The 13,573-nt window shown below is 39.6% G+C and overlaps 1 protein-coding gene across 6 annotated transcripts in view; it reads left to right on the plus strand.

Moving 5' to 3' along the window:
* MCTP2 (multiple C2 and transmembrane domain containing 2) overlaps positions 1 to 13,573 on the plus strand; it is a 184,733-nt gene that overhangs the window by 92,228 nt on the left and 78,932 nt on the right. For all 6 annotated transcript variants that reach the window (XM_014575411.4, XM_075897001.2, XM_014575410.4 and 3 more), the window contains 4 exons: positions 2,491 to 2,677; positions 3,577 to 3,670; positions 10,358 to 10,460; positions 12,610 to 12,712. In XM_014575411.4, coding sequence (XP_014430897.3) covers positions 2,491 to 2,677; positions 3,577 to 3,670; positions 10,358 to 10,460; positions 12,610 to 12,712 — 487 coding nt within the window. The remainder of the gene's footprint in view (positions 1 to 2,490; positions 2,678 to 3,576; positions 3,671 to 10,357; positions 10,461 to 12,609; positions 12,713 to 13,573) is intronic.

A 13,573-nucleotide genomic window follows, 5' to 3' on the forward strand; every position in this document is an offset into this window, starting at 1 on the left:
CAAATCAATCGTAATGGTGACGTTCCACTCACATGTGTAACATAAGTGGGTGGAAAAAAAAAGTGGTTTCCAGAGTGTTAGAGAAGCTCCGTGAGAGTAATTCGCCAAACATAGTAATAGAGTAGTAGTAATCGAGAGCTGATTGCTGGTGTAGAAATTACTACAGTCATCTGTTAAACTCAATTCTTGATTAATTTTTCAAGATGTTTTCTTGCAGTCTTATCAATTAAATTAAACAACTCAAATGAATCAGATTAAGTGTTCTAATTCGCTAAGAGTTTTGCCATTTGCCAGTGCAGATGTGGAGCCTGTTTGCAATTTCTTAGGAAAAACTATACCACATATAGACAAGGCATACCGGCAACTTGAGTGAACCCAGATGTTTTGAGTCAGTTACTTTCCATAGAATTGAGGAAATAATGCTTATACTACTCCTGCAGCTTTCCCCTCCTCATCTGCCTCCCTCCCTACATCCTTGCACTCAGTCTACTCTTTGACCTTTTGTAGATATTAATTTTTTGATTAGATGAAAACAGTCAACCTGAACTAAAACAAACTGGAACTCAATATAACTCTACTTTTATGATACAGAAGTTTGTGATGAAATTGTCACCTTTCTCTCCAGTAATGGCCACCCTTCCACTCCACCCCACCATTCTTCTATGTAGCACCTAAAGTTATGATCAATAAAAGAGACTGGAGAAAAACCAATATCAGCTTTTTTTTCTCAATTTTGTTTTTGGTGTTTGGCAACGTTCTGCATATAGTTACCGGTATTGAATGAAAGCTGTAGCTAAGCTTAGTTAGGAGAGGTGTTAGGTTGATAGACTCTGAAAAGCAACCAGAAAACATGGCCAAGGTGATATCGATCTTCTGGGTCAAAGTGATAAAGAGTTGAAGAGAATGTCTTTGTGTTTCTCCTCCCCCGCCTCCTCTCCTTCCAGGGCTGAAGTTGTAGCAAAGAGCATTAAATACAATCTCTTGCACTGGGAAAATGGGTTGAAATTTGTCCTTTTGTGTAGTCATGTGGCGCTTTAATGCTCTTTTCTGGGTTATCTTGTTTCCTCTTCCAGAGCATTTGAGTGCTATCAATAAGAATAAACTTACAACAAGCTGTGTGTTTAACACCGTGAACTAAGCAGAACTCAAACAAGTTAAAGGCATGTCCACTGACTCCGGTAGTTAGAATCTTATACAAATAAACCCGTCCTAATGCAGAGCAAATGAATGGCTTTCGCTCTCATCACACCAGTGACTTTTACTTCTTAGGTTAGATTTTTGTGTGTGTTAATTTAAATGTTTTTGGGAGGCTTTTCCGAACATTCCCAGAAAATAGGCTGTTAAAGAGCGGAAACCATGCAATTTATAGCAGATGGGTACAAACTGCTCCAGCTCTACAACTGGAATGGGATCAATCAGGAACAGTGCATGCACCATTTACCCAGAAGAAACCCCACCTAGGGGACCCCTGTGGAATTTTTGCCTATTAAGACAACACCTTAACAAGTTTTGTTTAAATAAAAACTTGTCGGCAGGCATTAAGTGGAATAAGAATTCTATCATCCATCCCATATCCGCTTGAGAAATGTGACTCCCCATATACCGTGGAAATAAAGCTTCTCCTTCTTTGCTTTTTTTTTTTAACTGCAAACTTTTGTTCACCTTATTTTTAAATGCCAAAACTAATAGAGCTTCCTGAAAGTTCCACTCCATTTACTGGACTTCCAAATAGAAGGCATTTAGCGGTGCTAGGTGTATAGACTTTGTCACATTTGACCATTTGCTTCCAGGCTCTCCAGCAAACTCTCTTTTGCTTTCCCCAACCTGGTCTCTTGTTTTCTTGTCTCTCATTAATGTGTGCTTTTTTTTCTTTTTTTTCCCCCTCAAAAGTGTCAGAGACTATAACAATGTGCATTATGAGCTGGCAGGATACCTGCAAGCCACGCTACCCCTCTGGGAAATATAACGATACACTGAAGCCTTGATCTAGTAAGGTTTGTAAAGAAGATCAGGGCATACATGTAGCATAAAATGAAGTCTGTGACTTTAAAGAAGCTTTTTTTTTTTTTTTGACACACAACATTAGACTTTGTTTTTCCACCCACATTATTCTTATTTATTATTTAAAGAAATCAAAAGAAGTTATGTGAGGGATGAGAGTAGAGCTGCATTTAAAACCCCAACTTGTATTATCTCTAATCCTAGTATTCTATACCTGTGCTAATGAAGGGAAACCAGGAAGCGAAACTGACAAGAAACAAAGTGAAACAAACTAGATTTACTCATTCCTTAGCTTCCCCCTCCCCTCATTTTCCCCCGCTTGACCAAACAGCCCAGATGATAAGTAAATTAGTTTTCTAAACTTAGTTCATTTGTACCTTTTGATCATTAATGATGGGTTAAAAAATGACATTTTACAAGTCTGTGTGGGTTGTTTTTTTGTTTTTTGTTTTTGTCCTATTAAAGTAATCCTCTTTATCGTTGTTCTAGGTGTAAAGTGGATATTACTGCACTACCTACCAAGCAAACTCATATTTTAGAAGTGCCGATGGAGAAGCATCTGGGGTCTCTGCTAATGCTAATTGCTGTTACCCCCTGTTCAGGGGTTGCTATCTTTGATCTGCGTGCCTGCCCCTTGGGAGACCCCAATGAAAGGAAACAGATTTCCCAGCGCTATGTGAGTTTTTGTTTTGTTTCTACTTTATTAAAAATACTGAAAATTGCATCAAAAGACGATCTGTCCCAGTCGTAATAACACAGCTTCTAATGGAAAAAGGTATCACACACCATAATTATGTTTAGTGTGACAAGTGAATTGACAGAGCAGTTAGCCTCTAGCAATTTGGCTGTTTGCATTTGGCAGTTTTTAAACTAACATTTCCCTTTTGAAAACTTGAATTACATTAAGACATTATCTTAGAAAATGAGAGACCATGAATGTTAAAAAATCATAATGAGAGAGAGCAAGCGAGAATAGTGTTTACAATTCTTTTTTCATCCTGGCAACATGCTCTGGTCTGTTCACTTTGGGAAGCTCAAGCTTGATTATAATATTTAGTATTTTCTATACTAAACCATAGACCTTAAAGTGTTACACAGGATAGATACACATTATCACCCCCATTTTATAGACAGGGAAACTGAGGCACAGACGGTGAAGTGACTTAGTCAATAGTAGAGCTATGAATTGATCCCAGATACTTGACTCTGAATTCAGTACTCTAGCCATGGGCTCAATGCTGCCTCTCTAAGTATATCTTATACCTTGTTTTAGAATAATGCAATTTTAGTATTCAAATATGTGCATAAGCATGCTTGTTTCCTGTAAATCTGTTTGCCTAAATTAACTACTAAGTTCATGTATACTGAAGATTGGTAGAGTTGTATGAATGAGTATCTGATAATGAAACACTGATCAGTGAGGACAGGGACCAAAATTAAGGACTGGTCTTCACTAAATCTGTAAGTCAACCTATGCTACGCTACTTCAGTAATGTACATTTTGTAACTGAAGTCGAAGTAACTCCTCTCGCTGAACTATTATTTTAAAAAGTCTCTTCACTATTTTTTTTTCAGTGTATAAAGAACTCCCTTCAAGACATGAAGGACATAGGCTTCTTACAGGTCAAAGTTTTAAAGGCAGTAGACCTATTGGCAGCAGATTTTTCAGGTATTAAGTGTCTTCCTTCTTTTTATTGTGGGTCTCTTCTGCTGTGTTTTTGATGCCATGTTAAGTGCCTTTGAGATGTAGTACATGTTAGTGAATCCATCACTCAATGAGGCCATACCACGAGTCTAGCACAGCAAAGTAAGACTTGTGTATCATCCACTCTTTAAAGCTATAAAAGTAAAATACATGCCTAGGTCCCACAAGCCCTATGCATTGCTTAAGTTCCCAATGTAGGGCTTATGTGGCATAAAAGTGGTGAACAGGGTTTGGGGACCCACTGTACTGGATCAGCTTTTCCATTCATATTTGAGTGGCATGTCCTGTAAGGTTTGCCTTTTCCCCCAATAACTTAAGTAAATTAAGCTTCTTGTGAGTTGAACTGTGGGATGTTTGGGTGAAGTACTGTCCCTGGTACCTATCTCTAATACTGGAACTAATCTTCTGGAAAACAGTATCCACCTAGAGAAGGGATCCCTGGATCTAACTCTTAGCCCTGTGCTCACACCAGCACAGCACACCAGCTCATTAAGTACAGTTTAGACTTGATGTCAAGTATAGATGGAAAACGACCTGAGATTCCTGTCTGAAGCAAAAACACTAAAGTGACCAAATTGTTGTGGCATCAAGGTCTTCCTAGGTCACATCTGACTATCTAGGAAAATTATTTTTCCATCATCACAAACTACAACTCTTTATAGTCTGTGACTAGTTTACTTCTAGCCATTATGCATTCCCAAGCTGTATAGTACACAATGTGAATGTTATTACTTGTCTCTTGAAGTTCTATGCTCCCCTCCCTGCCTCACCCATTCATGGCTCTAATATAGACTAGTTTTCTCGCAAGTCAAGCGATCTATTATTACTTCTATAATTTGTGATTTGTACTTGCGATCTTTAATCCAGAAGCACACCTCGAGGAGCAGAGTTAAATGATATGGGTTCAACCCTGCCAGGGGAGCCAACAGCCAGTCTGAGCCCCAGTATTGTGGGGGAAAAGAGGAGAGAAATCTCAGTTCCATGCTCATGGAAAGGGTGGGGCTTTGGGCAGAAGGGGCGGGGTTGTGCCAGCTCTCTGCACCACCCAGAGTGTGGTGTGCCTCCCCAACCCCATCATCCTTCTCTTAGTTGCTGTAGCCATGGCTGGTAGCTCCAGGCCCCTTTGAATCACTGGGCTCAAGGGCAATTGCCCTTTTGCTGCCCTCTCCCTCCCCCAGTTAACAGGCTTGAACACTGCATGCCATTTTCAGCAACAGCCCATCCTGGTTTGGTGGCTGATAGGTGGGGTGTAACTATGTTTTACATGAAGAAAAAGTAGTATGAGCCAAGGAGTGTTCTAAGGGATGTTAAATTTCGATTAATCATCTAATCAAGTAGTCGATAAGGGAGGCACTCGCTATCCCACTACCCTTCTGCCTTTGAAATGTATAAGAGCTGCCTTCACAGGGGGGGAAAACTGTGCCCACGGCTCTTGTATATTACAAAGGGAGAGGAGCAGCAGTCGGGATAGCGAGCTGCTTCAGTCCCCACTCACGCCATTTCGCCTCTGCGTCCCCTGCCCTGTCCTCTCCCCGCAGAGACCATGCTGGCAGGAATCGGCTTTTAACCGGCTCCCCCAGCACCGGCTCCTGCTCCGTCTGCCCAATTTGCTGCCTCCATCTGAAAGAGGCAGAGGTGGTGGAGGCAAAGCGACTAGTCGAGTCACTACTCGACAGGCATATGCTTATCGGGGACTTGACTAGTTTCTTCCATCCCTAGTATGTTAAGCCCCAGCTGGAGAGAGAGCCAGGCCTGACTCTGATGGCCCTAGAACGGAGGCAACGACAGCCATTAACTCATCGGTAATGTTCTGGCTATTGCAAAGCAGGAACTACCTATGATAACACAACCTGACACATGTCATTCATATTGCCACTAAAAGGTCCTAATCCTTGGAAGGAGTCGTCCCATTCCCTTGCCTTTGACTCCCTGCTAGATCACTGTAATATTGCAGTGTCACACACCAAAACAAAACGTAAAAACTCCCTCTGTCTCTGGGGCAGGCGGCACGGCGGAGCCGATGCTGAGGGGGGGCGGGGAACCCTCTGATACCTCTGATCAGATACAGAGGCAGCAGTGCAGGGTGCGAGGGGGCTCCCCGAGTGTGGGGCCAGGAGCACATTGGCTGCCAGCTCCACGCCCGGGAACTATTGAATAGTCATGTCATCGCAAAGACTTCATGCGGTTACACGACAATTCAAATACCTGTTATTTAACATGCCTATATACTGGATTGGAGAGAGGCCTGTCAGCTCTTCAAATATATATTTTTTTAGATCATGTTAATTTTTAACATCAGCTTTACTGCAGGCTGTACCCTTTGCTGAGGTGAATGTTCGTTTGTGAATTGTGACATGCATTATTAGGGAAATCCTTCCTCATCACTGTTGAGACCATGGTTTGCTAACTAATGGGAGGCAGGCTAATGGAAGGTAGCTCTGTTTTGGGGTGCAAAAATGTGGCCCCTCATTACATGGACTAGAGAGGAGTTAGGCTGCTGGGGCATTATTTTGCTCCTCCGTCTTTCAACATGAATCTGGAAAATAAGTCTTGAAAAAGGATTTAGAAAGTGACCATGATTCAGCTTAGGGATGTTAAATTTTGATTAATCAACTATCGATTAATCAATAAGGAGGGGGGAGGTGCAGTGGGGAACCCAGTGTGAGCAGGGACTGCTTCAGTCCCTGCTAACACCAGGTTCCCAGATGCACCTCTGCCTCCCCTGTCACGGCCCCCTCTGCACCATGAAGACTGTGTTGAGTGGAACCGGCTCCCCCCAGCTCCTGCTCCTTCCCTTGTTGCCTCTGGTACGGAGGCAGCAAGGGTCGGGGGGAATGCAAATAGTCAACTTGAGTACCCTGATAAGCTAGACTTATTTGACTACTCGTTTACATCCCTAATTCAGCTGCTATTTGCTTGTCTCAGCAACCGCTGTGTCTCAGTAACCACTTGTGAGCCCATTAATTAAATAATGGAATTATAGAAATCCTCAGAGTCTTTAACATTACACATATACATAGTACCCAATTAAGCATTTGCCTAGGCTGTCTGAATGTCTGGGTCAATGCTCCCTTTTAAGCAAAGGTTTATCTCTGCTGGAAAACTGAACAATAGTTCCTATACAACTGAGGCTACGTCTACACTGCAGGTTTCTTGTGCAAAAAGCTTTTTGCGGAAGAGGTCTTCTGCAAAAAGTTCTTGTGGCAAGAGCACCTCTGTTCTTTTGATTTACAGTAAATTTACTTACGCAAAAACGCGCTTGAGGTGTGGACGCTCCGTGGGTTTTTGCAGAAAAACAGTTGTTTTTGTAGCCCGAGTAGCAAATCTGATCCAAAATACACTTAATATCTGTTTCTCTCTTAATAGGAAAAATAACTTCTGCCCTCTTTTGAGGAGAGCAGATGTTTTGGGACATAAAAAAAAAAATCAGAAGATATTTTCATTACAAACCTGTATCTGAAGTATGCCCTGTTAAAGATACCACCTAGATAGAACATTTCTCATGTCTACCATGGAAATTTTTTTTAAACTAATCAGAGAGGCAGAAAACTACAGAGAATGCATTGTCGGTCCTACCAGGGGCCCTTTTTCGGGCCAATCTCTTATTCTAAACAGCACAGTATTTCTCCAAACCAAAGATACTATACCACATTTTCAAAAATTTATCCAGTAAGTAGTGTTACACTTAAGTGTAGTCCCACTCCCCCTGGGAACAGGCAATGGACTTTTTTATATACTAGCAATGCACTGAATAACTGAAAGGAGTAATGTGCTGAGCTTCATTAAAAATATAAAAAAAAGTTCATGGGCAGTAATGACCAGGATAGAGCTATGAGAGTCAAAAGCTCTGCCTTTGATCTTGAGTTTCCTCAGCTGGCCTTTCACCTGACTGATAAAGGGTTGCTACAGTATGTAAGCCTTTATTGGTGTATTAGTTACTTTAGTTGCTCTTCATTAGTAAACTTAATAAGGCTAAATGCACTGTAGTAAAAAAAGCTTTTATAAGCTATGGGACCAATTCTCTGTACAAACACACAGAATATTACAGGGAGACTTGCTCAAGGACAGATTTGGATCTTGGCTGTATTCATCCTTCGTTTAACTCCACTGAGGCCAATGGAGTTATAGAAGCAATGGATTTGGTCTCATTTCCCTAAATGCTTAAACTGGAGTGTGTGCATTTATGTGTGGATAATGAACATAGAACGAGATTCTGGGGATCTTGATTTTGCAATTGGAAGACTTTTCATAAAGGGTCTGACATACACACACACACACACACACACACACATACACGTTCTGTTTGCGCCGCACAGAATGAAATCCCATGTCAGTGCAAGGTTACTCAGACTGTCATTATATTCAAAATAACCCACGCTTGGAGCCTGAGCCTGATTCATGAGGCAACTGACAAATTGTTTTGCAATAGCAGTGCTGAAAATATCCTAGTATTATGTGGTAATAGACCTGCCAAACTGCAAAAGGATGCAGCCATTTTAGGCAAAAATAGCAGAAATTTCTGATCATGAAATGAGGCTAAAGATTAATTATCTGTTCTGAGCCATTCATAAATGATTAGTGCAGCAATTATATGCTTCCATAATAGAACCCTTCATAAGGAGTGCCTGGGAGAGTGTTCCAATTTATTATTATTTTTATTTAAAGTCATTTAAGGTCCAGCTAAATATCTGATAGAAATAATCAAGGAGACAATAAACAATACATAGGCTTCCAAGAGTTAACAGAAGAACAGTCTGAGCATGTAGCCTATTTTCTCAGTCACACAATGATTCAATGATGGGAATACTTCTGCAGACTAATTATCCAATTCTATGTACAATACCATTTTAAACCTTGTTACTTACTACAGTAATAAAGGTCAGATTTCAGTGTGGTTGGTATTTCTGTTATGGCTGCTGTGTGTTGGTACTGTACAGTTTACCAAATTTGAGTTTTCAACCTCCAGTAATAATGAGAATCGGAACAGTACATTATTGCATGCGATTCTGGCTTGAAACAGCATTCTGAAAACGCAGGTACTGTCTGACCCAAGTTTAGACCGGTTACAGCGTCCCATTCCATATTGAAAATGTAGAGCTAACTATGTCTAAGCATTGTCAACCCCAACTACTTTAGCTTCAGCCTTCCTGTTTTTACATACATTCTTAGACAGTAGTTTTGTCAATGTGAAATTACTTTTTCTGCTTCATTGGATGTTTATGTATGCACATGAGCATTCTGCTCAAAGACGGCATTTGCTCACTGACCAAAAACCGGTATTCAGAACACAAAATTATAGAGTAGGGATGTCTTTTGGCATATACCATTTTGCATTTGAAGTAGTTTCTTTTCATGGTTAACCACTTGTACCTGGTTGCAAGATATAGGTAGGGAGGTAAAAGAGTAGACTCTACTAAAATGTGAGATAATTAAAACTTTCCAAGAGTGACTGGGAAATCTTCATTGTTTAGATACTGGAAAACATTACTACTTAGGCTGTAAACACCTCAGACCAGAGACCTTGTCATCATTTTTGTTTATAAAGTGCAGTTCGGTTAATATATTCATAACCGCATTTTAAAAAATCAATACAAGTGTGCTTAAATGTCCGTTTTCTTTTTTAAAATATCTCAATGGCTGAGGTGCACAGCAAACTAAATAAAAGTAAGACTAGAATGCCTGTAGTTGAGCTAAAGATAAATATGATTTTGTAAGACCGGGGTGGGCAATAACTGGCCTGTGGGCTGGGTTTTACTGGGTTAGTCCCTGGCAGGCTGCCACCACTGTACTAATCTGCGCCTCTACAGATATGGGCGCTTGCACCTCCAGTTGGCTGCGGATCACTGTTCTCGGCCAATGGGAGTTGTGGGAAGTGGTGTCCCAGTCTGTGCTACTACTAGCAGATTTACTGGTGTTGCTTGGGTACTTCATTACGTGGGGTTTTTTGGACAGAACTTTCCATTGAATCAGTTTCTCACGCTGTCCATCACCTGATCCAGCAATTGAGTCCATTGTTCTGAGCTGACTCTCACTGAAGTCATTGGCTGTCTATACGGATTCAGAGATCTACTCACAAAACTTTGCCGGTGCATAATATCATCTGAGTACATGTAGCCTCACAAAACAAGCAAAGGCAAAAAAATTCTCAGCCAATGATAACGCAAAATGAACTAACTGAAGTCCTGACATTTCTATAACCCGAACTAAAAGCCTGCATGGTTCATAACCTGTGATCATTCGTGGAGGATAATATGTAAATGCGGAAACGTTCAGAATGGCACTTCCTCTTTTATTGCACATCAATCACCATCATAAAAAATGATCTTTCTTAGTCACCAAAGATTTAAAGATTATTCTCTATAAGCATTCAGTTCTCTGTTACTAGGGCAAGTTGCCTACATGAATTAGAATAGAGAGTGCTTCGATAAAGTTTCAGACAGGAAAACAGTGAATACATATAGGTTGTGGTGGTAATTTAGTATGTGGTGGTAATTTAGTAATCCAAGGCAATGTCCAATCTCCTTAGTGCAGTTGACTTTTATTTGACCTACCCATCTCCTCCTCCCTACCTGACTTCAGAAAGACTAAACTAACTACATTCATATTACCTTTCTTTGTTTTATTTTGTATTTTAACCTGTTCTTTCCACAGGTAAAAGTGACCCTTTCTGTGTGTTAGAGTTGGGAAACGACAGACTTGAGACCCATACAGTTTACAAAAACCTCAACCCGGAGTGGAACACAGTTTTTACCTTGTAAGTGAATTGCATTGGGAAACATGATGTGAATGCAAAACAGTGAGCAGCCTTAGGATAAAATACATGTATTTTAGGAAACAACAGGTAAAGTTTGGAACGTGTCACTTTCTCCCTAGGATGAAGTGGTTGACTGAGTTTTATCTCATACTAGAAGATTTACCTGGCATTTCTTGGGTATTTACCTTAATTACATTTCTTTTAAAATAAAAGGAAAATATACATGCTTTATTTAAATGATCGTATTTTTCAAAAACGCTGGTTTTTTTAAATAAAGTAAACTTTTATTTTGTCTTTCTTAAAAAAAATTGTTAAAATTTGTCCGTTTAATTTTTTTAGCAATTTTTTAAAAATCGGAATTTCATCAAGAATATTTTTTTTCTTAATGCCTATAAATGCTTATCATTCACTATGCTTTAACAAAAAAAAGCTACAATTTGCTTTCCACTAAGATTGTCTTCTAGTTTTTAAATCTTAAGCATTGATTTAGCGGTGTCAAAACAGATCACTCCTCCAAATTTCTTTGCTTTATCTATTTTCTATAAGGTTTATTGGGAAGCAGTCCTATTCCAGGTTCAGCCTATGTTTCTTGCTCATCTTTCAACATTCACTTAGTTATGTCAGTTTTGAGTACTGTATTTGATTTGGTGATTCTATGTCTCTTCTGTTCCATTTTTTATGAAAAGCAATCCTATTCCAGACACATGACACTTTCCTGCCACAACCAAACCTAAAAGGGCTTTAAGTTATGATAAGAGGAAGCTGTATACAGAATTTGGTAGTCCTCGCTCTTGCTGTTTAAAAGGAATTTTGGCTTAGGCTGTGTGTCTCCTTTTGTAACTCTCCTTACCTCATTTGTCTCTTCTCAAGAAGCTCCAGATCCATTACTATTTATCCTGAACTTACATATCTATGCTTGGTCCAGATTGGAAAGTTTTCTTTTTCTGTTCTGTTTAGGTTCCTGAACTATGCCCGTCACAGTGTTGTCTGAACAATTTGGGACATTTTACGTTGCTAATAGCCTGTGTACAACTATTTTGATGGTATCTTTCAGTTTAACTTTGAACAAATGTAGGGGTAACACCTCTGGCAAGTTCTGATAGCAGTATGAATTATGTAAATAGTCATTAAATGTATTTGAGAGCCCAGAAAAGTAAATGGATATCATGTAGGTATTTGTCTCCCTTTATCAGCCTAAGAGATTAATGAGTTTTCTGCAATAAATTGGTAGAGGAATTAGTATTTTAGTTTATGCTTTTAGTACAATAGGTTCCAAACTTAGTCTTTGATGGATACTCCTAATTTATGGACCTGTAGCTGGAATGTTCCTGGAATTAGCTGTCTTTTAGACTAGCAGCTTTTTGAGGCTCATCTTATAAGACAGTGGCTCTCAACCTTTTGAGACTACTGTAACTCTTTAAAAGTGTCTGATTTGTTGTGTGTAAGCCCAAGCTTCATTTCACAGCTTGCTTACAAAATCAGATAAATAGAGCACTGTGTGGATACAAAATTTGTGTCTACATCTGCAACAAAAATCTGGGGATACTTTCTAATTTGTAGGGTTCTAGATACAAAATTTATGTGTGCATCTGCAAATATGGGCTGCAGCTATCACAGCAGGGTTTATCTGTGGATAAACTTCCTTTCCTCTCTCCTTTCCATCCCATCCTATAGTTATTAAACATAAAGCTTACACAAAAACAAATGTTTCCCTGGATGAATCTCTCATTTATCAATGATCCTGATGATCAGTTGAATTGAATAATTTAAAAATAAGGAGAATTGCTCAAGTCAGAAAAAATGAGAGAGGTTTCCTCTTGACATGCCTCTTTTGGTATATGCACATGGCTTCCTAAACTCTGACTTGAGCTTTTTTCATGTTCACCTTGCCCACCCTCCTATGTGCTATTAATGTTAACATCCACACACACACAAAATCTCACCATCTAGCAATAACTGTTGCCTTTCACATGGAAATGTGTGAGAAAAGCATAGGGAATAGCCTTGGTTTGATTTCATTTTTGGAATTTAATTAAATGCTGGTTTTATGCTCTAAGGTAATGCAGACTTAATTAGTGGAACCCTATTCTCTGATCTTCCTGGAGCAGACTGCATGTGTACAGACCAATTTTTGTGCTTCTCATTCCAGCCCTGTTAAGGATATCCATGATATACTTGAAGTGACAGTGTTTGATGAAGATGGAGATAAACCCCCTGATTTTCTTGGAAAAGTTGCTATTCCTTTGCTCTCCGTAAGTTATCTTTGCATATGTATCATTTGAACATTGATGGTTTCATTGGTAGCGAGTTTTATTTCTTTCCCTCTCTAGAAGCAACTCAGATATAGATATAAACAACCTTTGGGGCAGGGTGTTTGTATGTGTACGTATGTATACCCTACTGGGTGTGGTTCACTGTTCCATGTAGAGGCACTTACAGAGAGAACGAATGTTTCTTCTACAGCCTTAACTGAGAGGCACCTGACTTTTAGCTCAAGCTGTAGAGGCTCATGCGCTAAGCTCCAGATGTCGCCGTTTCAGTTCTGCCTGTCGGCATTTCATACACATAGTACTAGTTCATCAGTGCAATATGCCACTTTGGTCTGAAAACATAATTGAACCGTTTTTCTTTTTGTGACATCAACTTTCAATAGTAACATTTCAGCTATGTCTTTGTTCATTGTTGTTTCTTGTTACTCCAAAAAAGTAATTGCCGATCACAATGGAATAGTGCAAGTAGTTGTTGTTGGCACAGCTGAGTAGAATTACGTTTTACCATGTAGAGTTGCAGTTTTTGTTCTGTGAGCAAATGTGAAGAGAGGGTGATCATGGAAGAATAGAAACAGAATTGCATTATGGTATTGCCTAGGAACTCCCATTTCTGAATCAGGACCCCATAGCTCTAGGCGCTGTATAAACATATAGCAAAAAGACATTCAGTCTCTGCCCCAAATATCTAAGTAAAAGACAGAAGACCACAAATGGATACAGACATAGGTTGGGAGAAAACAAGGAAACAATGAGACAACACACAAGCTGAACAATATTACAGTGCATATTGATAAACACTCATGATATTATAGTTGGAAAATTACCTTGCATGACACTTCCCTA

Source organism: Pelodiscus sinensis, chromosome 14 (assembly GCF_052426305.1).
Source record: "Pelodiscus sinensis isolate ZL-2025 chromosome 14, ASM5242630v1, whole genome shotgun sequence".
Lineage (NCBI taxonomy): Eukaryota > Metazoa > Chordata > Testudines > Trionychidae > Pelodiscus > Pelodiscus sinensis.